We start from the raw sequence: 20,063 nt of genomic DNA on the forward strand, positions 1-20,063 counted from the left end.
AACTTCAGTGTTCCGGTTTTCAGGGTTGAATTAGCTCATTTTGAAAATTTAAAATGGCTATATCTTTTTAACAGGGCCGAATCGGAAAAAATGGTAAATGAAAAAAGTATTTCTTTTGACCTCAGGAACCTTCGGTTAAAATATATGTACAAGTCAAAGACTCACCCTGTATATATTCTTCTAGAATAGAGCTATACAAAAAATAATTCACTTCAAACAATAAAGCATGTGTAGATAAAATCTCAGTATAAGTAGAAGAAATGTAAACGGGGCATCATACATTTCAACGTGTATTACAAGGGTACAGATGGAAACTTCAGCAGAAACTCTGTCATTCCGTATAACTGTAGTGATTGGTTTATATGCATATTTTTGACAGAATAAGATGGCATATTTGTATTGAAAGAGTTTCACTTCATCCAAACAAAATCTTTTCCATCCTTCCTCTTACCCGAAAGTTGACGACATATTCATTATAATTTAATCTGAAATAAAAAAAAAGAAAACCAGAAAGAAGTGACAAATGTATTAGTTTTTATTACATATATTGATTTAGTTAGCAACCCATTCTAAAAAAGAATCTGACAATGAATGGATAGCTTGGAAACCACCATGAAATTTATAAATTGGACAAATATTCACCAAGTGGTGAATGGTTTCTTCTACGCCACACTGACATAATAGGCTTTCAGAAGAATGTAATTTGAAGAGAATACTATTTCAACGATCATGACCAGTTTCGATGAAATACCTACACCAAATTTTCCTAGGAAGATTGAAACCTGGAACTTTCTGTGAAGGATGAACGATTATACCTTTGTTTAAGACATTGAAAATTAGATATAGATCAATAAAGTGTGCCAACACCTCGATTGCAAATTTTATTCATTACAAATACGAGTTATTATCTACATTGCAGGAAACTTACTCGAAAAAAAAATTATACCATCATTATTATTAACCGACATTCGCTGATGCATACTGTTGAAATTTATACAGAACAATAATATCAGGTAAACATATTTCAACCCCCTCACAATGTGGGCCAATTAAAATAATTATTAAGAGCAGCGGTTGGTAAAAACAGCACGCAAAGAGATGCTTAGGAAAGGATTTTGTAATTCCCAACTCATATGAAAATGAGGAATATTTAATATATCCTCTAGTGGGCAAAGCTTGTTTTGTGCGAAAGAAAGCACTAACTATTGATTATAATTTTCTGCTGTATTCTAATCGAATTGCCTCCACCCGAAAAACAATAGAGTTGTTTGTAACTTCACTTGCTCATCTTCATTTATTTCTGGATGATATTAGGAAGAAATAGAATATTTCTTCAATATCTCAGAAGATACCATGATGTTGTTATTCAAGCTAAATATGCTCTCATCTCCTTAATTATCTTGGCAGTGGAGTTGAAATTATCAAAAGGCAGAGTATTCACTATGTTGCATCAAAATTTTCTGTTTCACCCATATAGGTACAGTTGCCATGTGTTTTTACAGATATCTATTGTACTTTTAAGATAATTGAGTTGTGGATTATACCTATTTTTGAGATTTAAATTTTATGACCAGGAAGTTTTATTAAAAGGTGACTCTCATTGTTATTGTTCTGCCTAATTTTTCATTGTTAGGTTCAGATTAATTTGCCCTGAAGATGGCCATGTAAATGACCGAAAGCTAGGCCAAATTTAATAAAGAACTGAATAAGATCTTTGAGTGACTTTATACCTAATACATTATTCCTTCGATCTTGTTACAAAAACTATAATTCTTTTCTTGCAACCATATAGCTACCTTTGAAAAGAATGAAACATTTCTTCAGGAAAAAAATTCGGTTCTAATGAAGAAGTGATTGCCTAAAGTGAAATCTAGGACTAAAAAAAAAATAATTTTTCAACAGATGAAAGAAGGTTTTGAAATGTTGGAGTACTTATAGCACCTTTGAAAGCGACTATGTTGAATAAATTCGAATGTTTGAGGAAAAATGTGTTTTCATTTGCTGGGACTTATTGAGTGAAGTCATATGTTTGAATAGAAAATATTGTAACAACATTTCATTCAGATAAATTCCTATTCGAAGTAAGAGGTGAGAATAAATAAGAAATCTTGAAAACAAATCATTTTATTTCATCCACAGAAAATAATTCATATTATTCATTTCATTAGGTAAAACATTTTTCAAAAATGGTAACTTTATACATAGATTTCACTATTTACAGAATAGATTCTGACAACAAGGTAACATACTTCATGCATCAATATTTCAGAAAAGATGTAATTCCGAAACAATGCTTCGATATATATTTATTAAAATTCTTCCAACATAATCGAATGGAAATGGAGATATTTTATGCGTTTTGGTATACATGGTTTTCACATTTATATTATTTATTTATTTATATCCTTTGGTTATTCCCACTTGAATGAGACGCGATAATATACAATTAAAATTAGTTTTCAGTTCTTGATTGATGTCCATTTTCACAATTTAATATTGTCTTATATCACTTATACCACAACGCTCTGCTACGTATTCTCTATTGTGTTTAGATCTTTTCCTTTCTGTACGCAGTCTCTCATTCCTTTTAGGATTATTTCTACTCTGCGATCAAGGGCCACCAGATGGGGTTCCCATAGGATAGGTGTGAGAGGGTCCTTAGCCATACTTTGACGCATAGCCTCGCTCAGCTTAATCGGTCCGTTATGGAATCTGAAACAAAATTTTTTTTAGATAAGATCATTCATAGTTCAATAGTTGTGTTTTCAATATTAGTATTGTGAAGAAGTAAAAGTATATGAAAAGTGTTAAAATCATCTAATTTAAGTTGAATATTTGTCGATCTGTTCGATTAAAGACCCTTTATTATGCATATGTCAGATCAAATTTGAATAGGTACGCGTCTATAATTTGGTCTCCTTGCTATCAGGTCCATATTGAAAGAGTTGAGTCTGTGCAGCGGCGTTGTCTAAAACTGTTTTCATATAGAGCAGATGGTGTCTACCCGCCTATCAGTTTTCCACAGAACCTGCTTTTGAGCAGACACTGCATGAATAGTTTGAAATGTCGACGAGAATGTCATTCAGATGTATTTACTCACAAACTAATAAACGGAGTCATTAAAGATTCTAGCATTCTCGAAAAACTAATTTGTGCTATTCCAAGACCATCCTCTAGGTCTAGAGTTAGAAATACATTTTATATGTCGACATCTCGTACGAATACATTGAAGTATTCACCTCTTTATAATTTGTGTGATGCCTGTAATACTTTAAGTTCTCACTCGGATATTTTTAACTGTTCCATTTCAAATATCAGATCTCATTATTTTGACTGACTGAGCATTTTTTGTTATCTTTTTTTCTTCTCAGAATATGTAACATTATTTTTCTTATGCTCCTTGTTTTGTAGTTGGGTTTAAACCTGTAGAACATTGTATATGTATTAAATAAATAAAATAACTTGTGACCAATGAAAAAACAACATCATAATGACCCTATCGTAAAAGCCAAGTGCAAGATTGTCGAAGATGCAGTTTGAGGGCATCAGTTAATCAAGATTCGTGTCAAACGCAACAAGAAATGGCAGGATCATTGGGAGTGACGCAACAAGCTTTTTCAAAACGCCTGAAAGTGTTGGGAATGATTCAGAAACAAGGAAATTGGATGCCGATGGACAATACTTTGAATCATAAATGTATAACCAGTTTTTCACAATTAATTTCAGGAAAAAACGGCGGAAGCAGAGTTGTACGCCTACGTAACTAGCTTTTATTTATTGAAAATGTTGCGACAAAAAGCAATTAGACATAATGTTTCTGTCTAGCCGTCACAATACTTAATATGAATGTACCCGCATAAATGTAACAATAGTCTTTCGTAGTACTTGTACATACAACTTTCTCATTCATAGGGTTCTCCGAAAGATACAATAAAGAATATCTTTCACCTACCCTGATTAGTGTGTAGGCACCATGATATCATTCCGCAGGCATACAGCTTAGAGAATAAGAAAAGGAAGAAGAAATTCACGTTGTACTATATGATTTGATGTTTGTAACCCATGTATAAAACTTGGAAGAGGAGATTTCAGTGGAGTTAGTTACGAGGTGATGACCAATTGAGTTGTTAGAGTGTTCAAGGATGTTTCCAAGTGCTGTACCACAATAAAGTTCCCGTCAGTGTTTCAATAATCCCCACGAAAACGTGATACCCTAAAAAAATTATTCCACTTCTACATCCATACATGACTGTCTAGAATCTGGGCAAATCAATCAGAAAGGAAGCAAAACTAGTTTTCTCCAAGGAGACAAAGGATTAAAGATTCAATATCTCCAAGAAGGTCGAAAAAGAAACCCATAGTCAACGAAGTGTCACTTAACGCCTTCTTTCCATTCAAATTCTCGAATGGTCACATTTTTCTTCCATTAGCGGTTAAATAATGCAGAAGGATTTCCTTTTCTGTTCCCGAGAAAAACGTTTTGGATAATTTATATTCAATTAAATGGGATCGTAGGCTCTCCCCGATAATGGATGCCTGGAATGAAACGTTTTATCACGTTCTTGAAGAGGAATTGGAAGGGATTGACATTTGATTCGTCTCCTCGCGTCTTAGGATAGGACCAAATAAATTTTCGTTTCTACTGCTGAATTTTATATTGTTTCCTAATGGACGATCTTCTGTTGAAAGTCGTGATTCTGAACGCCTTCAGGGTGAAATGAAATTTCTATGTTGTGCTGGGGATGTTCCGTTGTTGTTTATTAGTGGGGAATGGATTGTGAAGTGGATGGCTTTATGTTGGAAAATTTCTATAAGATCGTCGTTGGAAGCCCAGGAAAAATTGAATGAAGTTGGAAGATGTTTCGAGTTTGGTGATTTGTATATTTCCATTTGAAATTTTCTGAGTCTCTGGCTTGATTTTAGGATTGCTACATAATGTATAACAGCGATCATCCATTCAGGTTCTGACCCTACTCAACGCTGGTCTTGAAGAAGAAGAAGTTGTGTCTACGACGTTCTTTACTTTCTCTAGACTATGCTTTATAACACCTTATTACAGAGTTACTGTTGAGGCGATTAGCAATTTCACTGGATGAAAAACCAGTTTCACTAATCCAATAACACAACCTTCGTCAATTCCACTCTGCTGGTTCTTTATGGGGTGCAAAGCTTAACGTTTCTATGAGAATAATCAGTGGAACCATTAGATAACCACCTTTACATTGGTAACCAGTGCTATCACATATAATTCCGCCTCATATTCGTAGACAGGTTGCAGTTGAGAAATCTTGGGATGAATTTCATTTGTTCCCGAACTTATTTCCAATTGTATCTTACCTCCCAGATACTAGAACTGCAGATTTAAGTCACATTAACCTTTGTATGGATTAATATTTTACTTCAATGTAATTAAAGTGAGAAGGAAATTCGGCCTTCGGAATGGAATTCTTGTAATGTCTTCAACAAAAGTCTAATCGTTGATCCTTCAGGAAAATTTCCAGGTTTCAATCTCCCTAGCAGAATTTAGTGTGCTTTAAATCGACTTGGGACTGGACATGGCTGTCGCAATAGTATGTTCTACAAATCAAATGGCATTCTATTGAAAGCTCAGTATGTGAGGGTGGCGTAAAAGAAACTATTGACCATTTGGTGAATAATTGCTCGATTTATAAATTTAATGACGGTTTTCGAGCTATTCATTCAGTTTCAAATTCTTTTTTAGAATGAATCGCTACACTTGAATCAATATTGTGGAAACTACAACATTTATTACTCCTTTATGGTTCTTTTCGTTGATGTTTTTAGATTTAATTGAAAAACTTTTAGATTTTTATCTGTGCTCTTGTATCATACGTTGAAATTTATGATACACCATTCGTACTTCCTCTGCAAATATTGAGATTCATCTATATATGCTTCATTGTTTGCATAATTTCCTTCTCAAAGTAATATGTAATAAATAGGTATATCAGGTTGTCACACTCTAGACACAAATTCAGTTTTAAAACGCAAAGAAGAGCACAAAAAAAAATAAAATTTCAACCAAAAACGGTACAGAAATTCACTCAATCAATCAAAAAATATGCCAGATAATTTCTATTGTAACAATAAGTAAAAGCTAAAATTTACCATGGCTACGAGATTATTTTGATTGAAATTGAAATCAATTGGAACTTTTAACTAGTTAAATATATCTGCTAAGTTTGATCAAAAAGTTTCAACAATTTCTCGGTGTTGAAGTTTTTATGTCACAGAGTATACACTTGCAACAGCTAATCGAATTCGATTTGGTCATGAATCTTTTAACAGTGGGTCTAACATTATTAGGTGAGAACAATTTTCGTCAGAAATATCGAAATTACCGACATTACGAAAAATTATAGCCTTGTTTAGTCCCCACAGAGAGTATAATTATTGATTTATTAAATTATTGGCCTGATACTTTTCGGCGTATCAGTGGAAGAACTTAGGAATGAAGCACGGAATAGAACCTATTCTCGAGCGCATTCTCCAATTTGCTCCAATAATTCAATCCACAATAGATGTATTTAAACAGAATAAATTACACCATTGCGCATTCGCCAATTTACATAATAATTCAAGAACGATGACATAAAATAACAAATTTGGAAACGTGATTGATTACTGAAGGGTCAAAGCTTAAATATAATTCATGAATTATTCAAATCAGATATTAGGATGAATAACCCAAGGTTCAATTATCAAAGTATGATATAAAAGGTGTTCTATGATATCTGCATTTATTCTGAACATTTTTGGCCCTATGACCATAGATCCGATTCGTTTTTGTTCAGAAGTTACAGGAATATGAAAACAATTATTTTCCTGTTAAAGTCAGAAATATATTTGTTTGTGTTTCAATCTTTCTCAATAATAACCATCAAAAATTGTACGAAATGTCCACATTCGGCTTGAATGCAAGCTCCACATTGACGAACTGAAGAATCCGTTATTCGTTGGCCCAGATTTGTGTCATTTTTTATTTGGTTTCATGATTCTTGAATTGTATCAAGAATTGTTAATGAGATGTCATATCTATTTGATAGGCAAGTTTCATCATATGTCCCCATAAATAAAAATTCAACGGATTGAGATCCGGTGAACGAAGGGGCCATGGTACCGAATGAAAAAATTTAGTTTCTAAATATTGAGAAACCTTCAGGCTTTGTTTCATTTCATAATTTTCGATCCAGGATCTAAGACACATGAGGCATCTCATAGATTTGGCGCCTAACCTATTGCGGGTTTTTGTAAGTGTAAGAGCAGCTCTGGAAAATTATCTTTCACAAGGAGCTGAAGATGCTGGCGTTAATAAAATATCCTTGGCCATTTTGGCCAAGTTTGGAAATATATTTCTGAAACTACCAAAATCTACCAATAGATTTCATAGAAATATGAGAAAACTACTAATAGAGTTACACTGGTGAATGCTTCAGCCCTTATTAAGTCTAAGCGCGCACGAGATTGCAGAAATATATGTCGTGTGACGCGTGCATATCAAGCTCAAGTAATATCAAGTAGCTTGATATCAAGTCAAGCAATGAATATCTAAAATCAAGTCAAGCCAAGATCAAGTGTGTAGTTTTTCACGAGCTTGATTTTCAAGTCAAGTAGTTGGTTGAAATGTCAAGCTACTTGGCTTGATTAATCCCTATCTATCCACCTTGACCTATCCAAGCAGGTACTTGTCTTCTTCTATATGGTGGTGCACCATCGTGTTGATACCACATATTTCCGATAATGTTGAGCTCTAGATCATCAATGAAGTCAAAAATGTCTTATTCCGAAAAATTTCTATAAAATTCTGCATTCAAACGATCATTTACAACATCTACTGTCGTCAAATCATTGTTGAAAATCCCGCTACGTACTTTGACACTAAACTTTTGTTGAAATCGTCTTAGTATAATGAAATATGAATTTTGCATTGCGTATAGAGGTTTATTATGATTGATACCGTACTTAGTGAAATTAGTCTTATCCTTAAAACATTAATAAGAGGAACGGAAATCGCCTTGTAATTGATGCATTTGTTTTGATGCCAACATTCGGTACTCCTTGTCTGACGGGACACTTTAGTGGTAGCGTAACATAATTTGATTAATTTCGAAATTATCAATTTATGCTCAAAAATAGTTTACAATGTGATTTATTCATAAAAATTGTTTCGTGTTTCAAAAGGGGCAATGTTTTTCTCAGTTTAATGATTTAGCTATTGTGAAGTTATGAAAAAAGGATTCCTGATGAAGCATTCAACAATCAAATCAGGATTCGCCACGCCTATGGCTCTCAAACAAATCGGCTAGCTCGATTGTGATTGGTGACACTAAACATCCATCTCTCTTGTATTCGGGATCCTTCTATCTATATTCTAAGACCTCGTCAGAACAAATGGCAATCGAAATAAATCCATTATTTTATTAATGTTGTTGAAGTACTACTTTTGAATCGAGCATTGAAATAAATCATTTCAAATTATTGTAACTTGTTGTTGTCTATAGATAAAAATGTTCACAACGAATTCAGTTATCATCTTTCAAAGTCAGTCAAAGTTCTTGTAGAACACCCTGTATCATTTCATTTCTCCAATCCGTTTTCATTGGAAAACGATGTGAAAAAACTAATTCCGAAAAAAACCAGACGACGCAGATCCGAAAATTAAAACTCGCCCCATGACGGCCCGTCCCACACACCTACGGACCGTCTCGTACGAGACGTCCGGAAGATCGGAGACAGAACGGGCGTACGTTCGTGACCAGATTGCGAAATAGATTTCGCGGTAAACCCGCCGCGCAGAAACGAATCGGAAAAACTGTTCATTTCGGAAGCGAGATATGATATAAAAGTATAAAACGAAAGTTAGATTAGCATTTCGTGACGCACGCATCCAGGGTTCGCGCCTGCCTCCGACATTTTTGCGTATGATACGTCGCTGTCGTGCGGAAAGCGGAAGGGGAGTCGTTCAGAGCGCACTTAAAAATCTTGTTTCTTCCGCGAAATCACCGGAAGTTGAATATTTACTAATTTATTTATAACATGAATTAAACTCGTCGTGTGTGGGACTTACTGATGTTGGGGGATGAGAAGACTTTATTAAAGACTGGTGGATGTTTTTGAAATGGTGAAATAACAAAGACTTCGAGACAGTGGCGTACAAAAGGGGGGGGATAAGGGGGATATATCCCCCTAGGAGAAATATCCATTATAAAGGGTGGCCATTTGAAAACGAAACAGACGAGATTACAGACGAAATAAAGTTTTTCGATAGAAATGCTCGGAAAGGTCGATTTCTGTTTCGAGGGGGACAACTTAAGATGTAGGTTACGGACGCATAGCGCTTCAACCCTTGCTACTACAACCCTCACCCCCAAATTTTGAATAGGGGAGATGGGGTGAGTGATACCTCATTTGAAAGGTATTTCTATACTGATTTTAGCACAGTAATTGTTTTTTTCATTTTATGCATTAGTTCTCGAAATATTCTTAACTAAGTATTTGAAAATGAAGTGGTGTTTTCATGGCACTTGTAGTGTTTTGTGAAAAATCGACATTTTGAGCTTCAAAACAACCATGACTGTGGATTCCTTCCTAACTAACTAACGCATGAATATTTCGAGAACTAATGCATAAAATGAAAAAAAACAATTACTGTGCTGAAATCAGTATAAAAATACCTTTAAATTGAGGTATCACTCACTCCATCTTCCCTATTCAAAAATTGGGGGTGGGGGTTGTAGCAGCAAGGGTTGAAGCGTTATGCGTCCGTAACCTACATCTTAAGTTGTCCCCCTCGAAACAGAAATCGACCTGTCCGAGCATTTCTATCGAAAAACTTTATTTCGTCTGTAATCTCGTCTGTTTCGTTTTCAAATGGCCACCCTGTATGTAACAACCTTATATACCACAATCTTATTATGAGTAAGCAAAATTCTTTGAAAAACTTCTTCAAAAGAAGAAAAATTTGAAAAATTTCTTTCCTCATTACCCTATCACATTTGACATGAAGCGCGGAAATGAAAACATATCAGTGGTACGATATTTCACTAAATTCGTGAATTTATCCAAGAAGAACGCACTTCTTTTGTCCCATAGTGAATCAAAGTTTCATATAAACTCAAAATATATTGAAATAAATACCTAACTATATCAGAAATTCAGAAAACAAACTTCAAGCGCACCAAACGACGTGAAACAACCGATGACACAAGGAGAGCAAAAGTTGCCAAACCATGGATTTCAACAGGTAGATACAGAAGATAATTAATATTTTGCTTATTATAAATTCGGCACTAAAGAAAAATATCGGATTCTAAATATTTAATCGGGAATCACTCAAATAAATATATTTCATTCAATATAATATTCATTCATAACGATATACTTAGTAAAAGTGTGGATTTGAAAATATATCACAATCCGACAACGTGATCTAACCATCTTGGGGATAAGTAAAAACTGGCCTATCTATGTTTATTACTCTATGGTAATAACCGATGGTTGTATAACCGACACAAAAAATATCTTTATAATACCCGTTTCAACTCGTTTCAACCGTTGGTTGAGTCTCAATAAGCGGTTGGGCGACCGTCAGTTCAACAGTACTTTCCTAATAACAAGTTAATGCTATATTGGCATGCAAGAAATCATTAATTTATGGAAAAAGTACCTCCTCGAATCTAACCATGTTGGGGACATGTAACTCACCCTAAAACTATTCGTTGTCAACAGTTTTTGACAAACGTCACTGTCCCCAAATCACAGCAGAAACAACACATAACCTTCCCCATAGATCCAACAGAGAAACCTCCTATTTCTATTTCCACTCCAATTTCACCCTCCCCAAAAATTCTCACTTCATTCCGTCGTTCCCTTGTCAGTTTCCGAAATTGAAAAAGATCACACGTCGAGATAGCGCCCTTTTTCCTGACACACACCGGATATCGGCCCGTAGGGTAGGTGTTTCCGGTATGACACACGAAAGGTGCATTGATGTCGAATGAAGCGTCAACATTTGGTTTTCAGGAAGAGAACAGCTTCTGTTATGGTAATAAGGTTCGTTCCCACTATTGTGAGGTGAAAAACGCCCCTTTCTCGAGTTTATTTTACCGGAAGAACGTTTCGGTTGCCTTTATTTCTCTGTTTAACTGGTCCGCAGGTTGGTATTTTGCCGGCAGAAATTCTTGGCTTACGTTGAATTGTAATTGTCGGTTGAGTATGGTGGTTCGATGAATTTTTGTGGAATTATTATGAAAATTAAGAATTGAAGTGAAGTTGAGCGTAAATATTGATAGTTGATCATGATCTCACAGTAATAAACATAGATAGATGGAGCATATGTCATTTTCAGTAAGCAAATTTTGCCCCCAACATGAACTATCAAATTTGACATGAAGCGCGCGGAAATGAAAACATATCAGTGATACGATATTTCACTCAATTCGCGAGTTTCTCTACAAAGAACGCACTTCTTATGTCCCATAGTTCAATCGATGTTTCATATCAACGCAAAATATATTGAAATGAATACCTAAATATATCAGAAATTCAGAAAACAAACTTCAAGCGCGCCAAACGACGTGAAACAACCGATGACACTACGAGAGCGAAAGTTGCTAAACCTATGAATTCAGCAGGTAGATACAGAAAATAATTCTGCTTATTATAAATTCGACAATTAGGAAAAATATCGGATTCCATATATTCAAATTTGCATATTCAATCGGGAATCACTCAAATAAATATATTTCATTCATTATAAATATACATTCATAACGATATAGTAAAACTGTGGATTTGAAAATATATCACAATCCGACAATGTAATCTAACCATGTTGGGGACACGTGAAAATTGCTCCATCCATGTTTATTACTCTATAATCATGATTCAAACAAGTTTTATATAGGGTGGAGCACATAACATTAACCGATTTCGAAGGAGTCTGGTATAATATGTGTGCCCTATATTCTAATAAAGAGATTTCGATCTACCGCTCATAAAAATTGAATATAATTATGTTGAACAAGTCTATTAGGCAGAATATCAAGGTAATAGACATAAAGGCATATAGAATTCACAGTTATCAGTGAATCAAAGAGGAAACTATCAGAATTAAACTAAATCAGACATAACCTATGGTTGTATAACCGACACTTTATAATACCCGCTTCGTTTCAACCGTCGGTTGAATCTCAATCAGTGGTTGGGCGACCGTCAATTCAACTGTACTTTCATAATAAGTACCAAAGTAAATAGCATATTGGCATGCAGACAATTTCTCAATTATGGAAAAAGTACCTCCTCGAGCGGGACCAGAACCCGCAACCTCCGAATCGCTAGTCCAGCGCTCCACCACTAAGCCAAGGAGGAAAGTGAAGCGCTAGAACCAGTCAGCACGTTTTCTTGTGGTTAACTCCTAACCTAGATTTCAGCCAGTCCGATATTCATATTTTCCTGCAGTCGCTTTTAATTAAAGCGTTTTTCTTTATTATTTTTCAGGCCAAGAGAATGATCTCAAGACTGATAAAAATTCTCTTCATCATTCCTCGATATTTTCAATCTATCCTAATTAATAAAGATCCGTAATCAATTTCCAATTCTAACCTCCGGTCAGCCTGATCCTACAATGTAATCGAATGAAACTCCGACGAAGCGCAAAGATTACGGCATCAAACGGACCATGGATACGCCATTAAAATCCACTTTTTGCAGGCCAAGAGCATGTAATCGAACCTCCGATCGAGATAAGATGACTGATCTGGCGATGAAAAAATTGGCAGATCAACCCCCGACCTAACCTCGTAGAATATTGGGTTAGGAAGGAGAGATCTAACTGTTGATTTTTTATGAAATTCCACTCAATTCGTTCGCTGATGGAAGCAGGAGGTGTTCGGTTAGGATCAGGTGATCTCTTTCTTGCGTTTTGGCTGAAGCTTTAGTAGTAGTTTATGAGTTGAGAGGGGAGTTGAACTGGAGGTTTTCTTTATTTTTTTTGTGGATGGATCGATATTTTTGTGCTATTTTAGTTTTTATTATTGTAATTGTATAATTTGTGCTACAGGACTTCTAATCGGATATTGTATCTCCATTCATATGAAAGAAGTGTTTTTTTTTGTGAGAAGTAATTTACATACATTACATTTTTTATTTTTTATGTGTTTTTCATTTAGAAGAGACACTAAAAAAAGGTTTTATTGAGTCACTGTTGTATTCTTCAGTTGAATAAATTTGTTTTATATACAATCAAATACTATCGGGCCCAAAAATTTTAATTTTGACAAAGTGTCAGTTCAGTTCAGTCAATTGTATTCTTAAGTTCTATGGTGAATCCATTTTTAGGCGCAGTTTAAACGAATTGTCGCCACTGTGTTTCATTAATAGCGTATTCGACTGGCTGCACCAGTTCGAATTAATTCGAGCTAATTATGTCATTAAGCACTTCAAAAATTTGGATTAATTTGCACTGGTGCAGTCAGTCGAATACGCTATAAGTCACTGTAGATCAATCCTCTGTATAGCAGGACCTTAAGAAAAGAGTTAAGAAGAGTTGAGAAGTTAAGAAAAGGAAAAAGGGACCCATACCGTGCCGAGTCGCCAGAATTATCTTAAACAAAATCTTATCAGTGAATACACAGTATTTAGACATCTTATAAGGCTTAAATGAACTCTAGAGGAAGACACACTCTCTATTCACCTACTGAAACTTTACGTTGCTATTGGGATTTTTCTTTCAATTTCGTTCCTGATGGTTTAATTTTTGTTTCAACTTTGTTCCTGAAAGTTTCCTTCATTTTCACACATAATGTAAAAGATTGATTTTCATATTATGAAAATCTCAACAAAATGTAGATATATATATAATTGGACAAACAAGTCTGAAGCATAATACGTAACTTGCCAATTGTGCTCACTGTAGAAAATATGACATGTTAAGCCTTTCCTGGAAACTGACAGCAAACTCACTATACACCCAGGGAGGTCGAAGACCCCAACCTCAAATATTACAAAATTGACTTCCTCATCCCCAAGGAAATTCCAGATATCCCTATTAATTCCTCCAGACCCAAAGGCAATATGCAGAACCAACAATTTCACAAGATAAACGAATCCACCTTCACCCTTCACCCTCTCGCAACCATACAGTTGATTCCCTTCATAAAACATCCACCTTCAGGCGTTTGTAAACTGTCCCCCTAATATGATGACAGGATCTCCTCTTCCTTTAGACCTTATTAAACTCGAAAAAAAAAATCGAGAGAAGACAAAGCTGATCCGAGACGAAGACATAAACTGGGCTGATAAGCATCCAGAGGTCCATTGTCAGCGTAAGGAGGGGGCCGAGGGGGTATTTTTTATGCATTATTCAGGGGGGTGCTGCCCGCCACCCACCTCCAAGTCGTTCGAAAACATCGCTCCAAGGTGCACTTTGGAAGAACCGACACAACGGACATTCGCTGAAACCTGCAACTCGAGATTGTGACGTTGAAAAATTTCAATGGACCCTCTGGGGTGTACCTAACAGGATGATGAAATTTTAAATCTCTTCCGGCAGGCATGGAGACGAGATGTTGTGTTCGGTGATGAAAAGGAGATGGAGAGGATGCGGAGGTTTCTTTTTTTTCGACACTACGTGGGAGGGGGTTTATTGGAGGAAATGGATGGGAATTCGAGGATGGGTGTTTGTTTTTTCGATATTGTTTTTGAATTGGAATTTTACAATATGGTTTATTATTTTCTCGTATCTTAGATTATCGGAAAAAAATTTATGAAAATTATGGGCTTACGGTGGACTTGAACTCAGGTCTACAGCGTCAAAGTCCTTACCCTTACCCTTTCTGGGGTGAATACGATGATCATATCGAAAGAAATATGGTGATTACCTTTTATATTTCAAGAATGGATAGGATAACACACCTTACTGAGTGATTTCTTTAAGTTGAATCATTTAAAAATCACGAAAAAGACACATCTTATGGAATCTTACGAATGAAAAGTTGAGTCTTATAAGGAAGTTTACTTATGCTACAATCTCTTCCAATTGTTATAGCATAATAACGGGGGTTTTTTTCGAGGTATATAACTTTGAGTTGGCATTACTGTTCGAGATGGCGACCGATTTAACAGCTGTCAGGTGATTTATTCTCTGTTTGGTTTGCCAATTAATCATGAATAGACTCACGTCTGAACAACGCAAGCAAATAGTGCCATTATATTTCGAAAATAATGGTTCTGTGCGGAATACGTATCGTGCACCACGTCTATTTTATTTTGTTTAGCGATGAAGTGCACTTCTGGTTGAATGGCTACGTCAACAAACAACTGCCGCATTTGGAGTGAGGCTAATCCTCAAGTGTATGTCGAAACACCGTTACATCCAGAAAAACTGACTGTTTGGTGCGCTTTATGGGCTGATGGAATCATTGGTCCGTACTTCTTGAAAAACGATGATGGCCAGAACGTTACAGTCAAAGGTGATCGGTATAGAGCCATGATTACTAACTTTTTCATTCCTGAATTGAATAACCATGATGTCCAGGAGCTGTGGTTCCAACAAGACGGCGCAAAATGTCACACAGCTCGTGCCACAATCGATTTATTGAAAGACACGTTTGGTGACCGCCTAATTTCACGTTTTGGACCTGTGAATTGGCCTCCAAAATCTTGTGATTTAACACCGCTAGACTACTTTCTGTGGGGCTATGTGAAATCATTGATCTATGCGGATAAGCCACAAACCCTTGACCATTTGGAAGACAACATTCGCGTGTTATTGCCGATATACGGCCACAAATGTTGGAAAAAGTCGTCGAAAATTGGACGTCCAGATTGGACTACATCCGAGCCAGCCGTGGCGGTTATATGCCAGAAATCATATTCAAAATGTAATGCCACAAGATTATCTTGCGGATAAATAAAATTCATGTCAATCGAATAATCCATAGTTGTTTTATTGCAATATGAAGTTCTATAGCTCTATAAAAACACCCTTTATAACTCATTTGCGGTCGATTGAGCCAAATTTATTGATAACCGAAAATCAACTGTTTCCGAGATATTTGAGTTCTTGTGTTTTTTAAAAAATTTCTCACCATACTTCATTTTTCGTCGATTTTTTCTACGTTGACCTAGTTTGATTTGAATTCTTGATTATTTACATCAGAAAAGGATATGATATGTATGAAAAAAGCAATACTAAGCTGTATTTGATGTTGACTAAGAATTAGAGTGATTTGAAACTTGGCATATGAAGAGGAGAATAGTAAATTTCTAATATAAATTTGCCTGCAACTTACGAATTCCACAATTTTTGTATGACAACATTATTAAAAAAACTTGCCAAATTCGTTCTTTATTTTCCAAACAAGTTTTCCTTAGAATGCAGGCACTAGTTTTGTTTCAGCAGATTTTGATTTGAAAGAGGAAAGAAGCGAATAAAGAAAAGTAACATGAAAACACTTAATTATATAATTTGAACCAATTTTTAAAACAATTTTTCCACTCCGATTTAGGTTGCTGCAAATTTTGTGTTTCGAAGGCTTCGACATCCTCTTCTGGCGTTGGAAAAACGCTCGCCATGCAATTTATTCTTCATGTGGGGGAACAAGAAAAAGTCATTGGGTGCTAAATCAGGACTAAATGATGGATGACCCATAAATTCACTTGATCGAGCCGAAATGTGAGAGCTGGCATTGTCATGATGAACGATTTTTTTCGAATTTTTGAAAACTTTTAACTTGAACATGTGGTCTTGTACCACTCAGAATTTACTGTTTTTCGTTGCATTAATGGTGTAGTAGCCACATGTGCAGTTATTACGAAGAAACAAGTGACCATTTGCTTCGAATTCTAACAAATTTTGCTGGATTTGGCTTCTCTTGAAACACCCTTACTTACGTACACTACTGTTCAGATTTAGAGTTTATATGCATATATCTTATATTCATCACCGGTCACGATCTTATAAACGTCTCTTGAAGCACTGCTTTTACAATTTTAGTATTTCTTAGAGCCAATTTATATCAGCATCTTTATAAGCGATCGTCAAATGATGAAGGACCCAACGCGAGCAAATTTTTTTTATATGGAATCGAATGTATACTGGTGAAAGAAATGTGCACACTTGCCTCCATCTCAAGGTTTGTTACATAGCGATATTTTAAGTTTTGGCACAACATCTATGTTGTCATTCCTGAACTGCAAATGGTGTATGGTGGATTTTGTTACATATAATCATAAAGTTATCCTGTAGATTCTAAATCTTATGTTGACGAGTAGAAAAGAGAAAAAATACTCTGCAAGTGGAAAAATAGTCTAGTATTGATATTACATTACAGTAATCAATGAACTTTGTTGCTTGAGTTTATGGAGACTGCACTGGAGATACATTACATTTGTCAGGAGATATCACGTGTCCATAACTTCTGTTGGAGATACCATCTGCAGCCATTTAAAATGAAGTTTGATGAAATATTTGTGCAGAGTTGTTAAAACCATTGAGATACCATGGGCAAAATAACCGCAAAGTGGATCCAGTAAGATACCAATACTATAAAACATGTCTGCCTCCTGTATCTTTTCATTTTTAAGTTCTCTGAATGTGGACAACATTGTGGTTGATGTTTGGACTCTATTCACTTGTGAATTTTTAAAATGAAACATGTAGTTGACAGTCTTGACATTTCAGAGAATCTTTTGCCATTGCATAGAAAAATATTCTTCGACTTTGAGAAATACGGACACAGATGCTACATATTATATTAAGTGACATAGAAACCCCAACTCCCAGTAAAAACTGTTGTAAGATGTTATTATCTATTTATCACATTTCACTGGCATGTAGGGAAATGAAGTTTATCGATGAAATGAGTTATTCGAAATGCAGCTATTTGCTTTTAAACGGAACAAATAATCGAGTTTTTCTCATCTGATACCTAACTTTATGAAGCACATATAATAATATTTTTGTCTACATCATAAAATTATTCGCGATTAAACATATCAGCTTAAGAGCAGAATTCTCGTCATTTGTGGAGGTTTTGATTATCTGCTTCAATATGAAGAAATCTGCGACTGAGGCTCCTCGAATGCACTCAAAACCTATGGTGAGGCCACTATTAGTGAAAGAACGTGCCGAGAGTGTTTTCAACGCTTCAAGAACGGTGATTCTGACGTCGAAGACCATCATGACGGTGGAAGAAAGAAGGTTTTCGAAGATTCAGAATTGGAGGCATTACTTGATCAAGACTCGTGTTAAACGCAACAAGAATTGGCAGGATCGTTGGAAACGCCTGAAAGTCATGGAAATGATCCAGAAACAAGGAAATTGGGTGCCGTACGAGTTGAAGCCGAGAGATGTTGAACGGCGATTGTTTGCTTGTGAACAACCGCTGGCAAAGCAAAAACGGAAGGGATTTCTGCATCGCATTATGACCGGAGGCGAGAAATGGGTTCATTACGATAATTCCAAGCGCAGAAAATCATGGGTATATCCCGGCCATACTTCCACGTCTACAGCCTAACCGAATATTCACGGTTCCAAGGTCTTGCTCAGTATTTGGTGGGACCAGCTCGGCGTAGTGTATAATGAGTTGTTGAAACCGACTAAAACAATCACAGACGATCTTATGAAGAAGTAGAAAATTCGATCGATGCGTGAATCGTTTCAAAAGATCACGAGTTTTGTCAACTTGGGATGGCTTGCGATGGACAATACTTTGAATAATAAATGTATAACCAGGTTTTACAATAAAGCCTCGAATTTCAGAGAAAAACGGCAAAGTTTTACTACTATGTACCTAGTTGAAAATATATTTTGAAAAGTAAAACATTGCAATGTAACCAATTCTTGATAAAGCCAGTGAAAAAATTTTCGAACTGATAAAAAGCTGTGGAAATTGAAAGTATTCATATTTATTTTTATCAAATCAATAAGAATTTTAATTCAGTGGAGACTAAACCCATCAATAAAGTTTGAGAAAGTTTATGAAATCGATAGGAATACACCTACAGAGTTAAACTCACCAAAAATATCCGAATCCAAACACCGAAAGGTGAAATGAATGTAGATTATAATAAAAAAATATCCGAAACCATAATCTCTGGCTAAATTGCATTGAAGACGAGCCAATAGGACCGAAACCACTTTCTTCGAGGTTAAAAATGTAGATTCAACATCTCAATTCAAATCTCCATTATTCTCTCCCAAATATCCTCCCTTTAAACACAATAAAAACAACTCAAACCCGAAAACATCTTCACGAGTCCTTCACTCCCCTCCCCTCTTAGTACTAAGAACAATGAGTTGATGGCGAAAACACCCCTCCTACAATTCTGCAGATCCTCCAACCATATAATTATGTTTCATTCATTGTAGGGCCCTAATTTCCTGTTCGGCTAAATAAGACAAGGAAGCAGCTGGTAAAGAGGATTCACTTTATATAAAATATTAAGCCGGTAGAAGCCTGCATATTACAGTAGCCAATCTCAGGCCGTGAGTAATGCATGGACTTGTCAGGAAGGCAACCTCGTTTTTACGACGTAGGCAACCACCACTGTTTATTTCTAGAAATCGCCGAGGCAGGAGATACCGTCTGACGTGACAAACCGGTGAAAACTTGATTGATCTCACGAAAGAACGGGATTTATTTATCGTGCTCCTTCGTTAAAATGGACGGCTTGACGGAGATTGAAGATCTGGGGTTTTTTACATAGGGATCAAAATAATTTTTTGCTGGACTTAGATTTGGATGGCTTATTTCAATCCTCAGTTTGAGAAGAAATGGGAAATTACATCACCAGTGAATAATGGTAGCTATTATTCCCGAGTACTAATGCGAGGTAATAATAACCATTATTTCGTATAGTAAGTATACTCTACTTTATCTTCGACTAATTTATTAATTTGGACAACAATTCAATTTGTATTTTTGCCTGAGGGTGGCCATGGTACAGCAAAAAATAGAAGTATTATAATGAGGTATTATTCCCGAGCAATATTTACGAACGAGCCGCGTAAGCAACGAGGTAATAAGCTATTATTCTCG

General features: G+C 35.7%; 1 protein-coding gene across 1 annotated transcript in view; it reads right to left on the bottom strand.

Annotated features, from left to right (window-relative positions):
* Window positions 1-2,108: 2,108 nt before the first annotated feature.
* The window catches only part of LOC123682087 (extracellular serine/threonine protein CG31145), a 183,336-nt gene continuing 165,381 nt past the window's right edge, over window positions 2,109-20,063 (bottom strand). The window contains exon 10 of the mRNA XM_045620483.1: window positions 2,109-2,712. Within this exon, the coding sequence (XP_045476439.1) occupies window positions 2,529-2,712 (184 nt within the window). The 3' untranslated portion in view covers window positions 2,109-2,528. The remainder of the gene's footprint in view (window positions 2,713-20,063) is intronic.

The sequence above is a fragment of the Harmonia axyridis genome, chromosome 6, assembly GCF_914767665.1.
Source record: "Harmonia axyridis chromosome 6, icHarAxyr1.1, whole genome shotgun sequence".
NCBI lineage: Eukaryota > Metazoa > Arthropoda > Insecta > Coleoptera > Coccinellidae > Harmonia > Harmonia axyridis.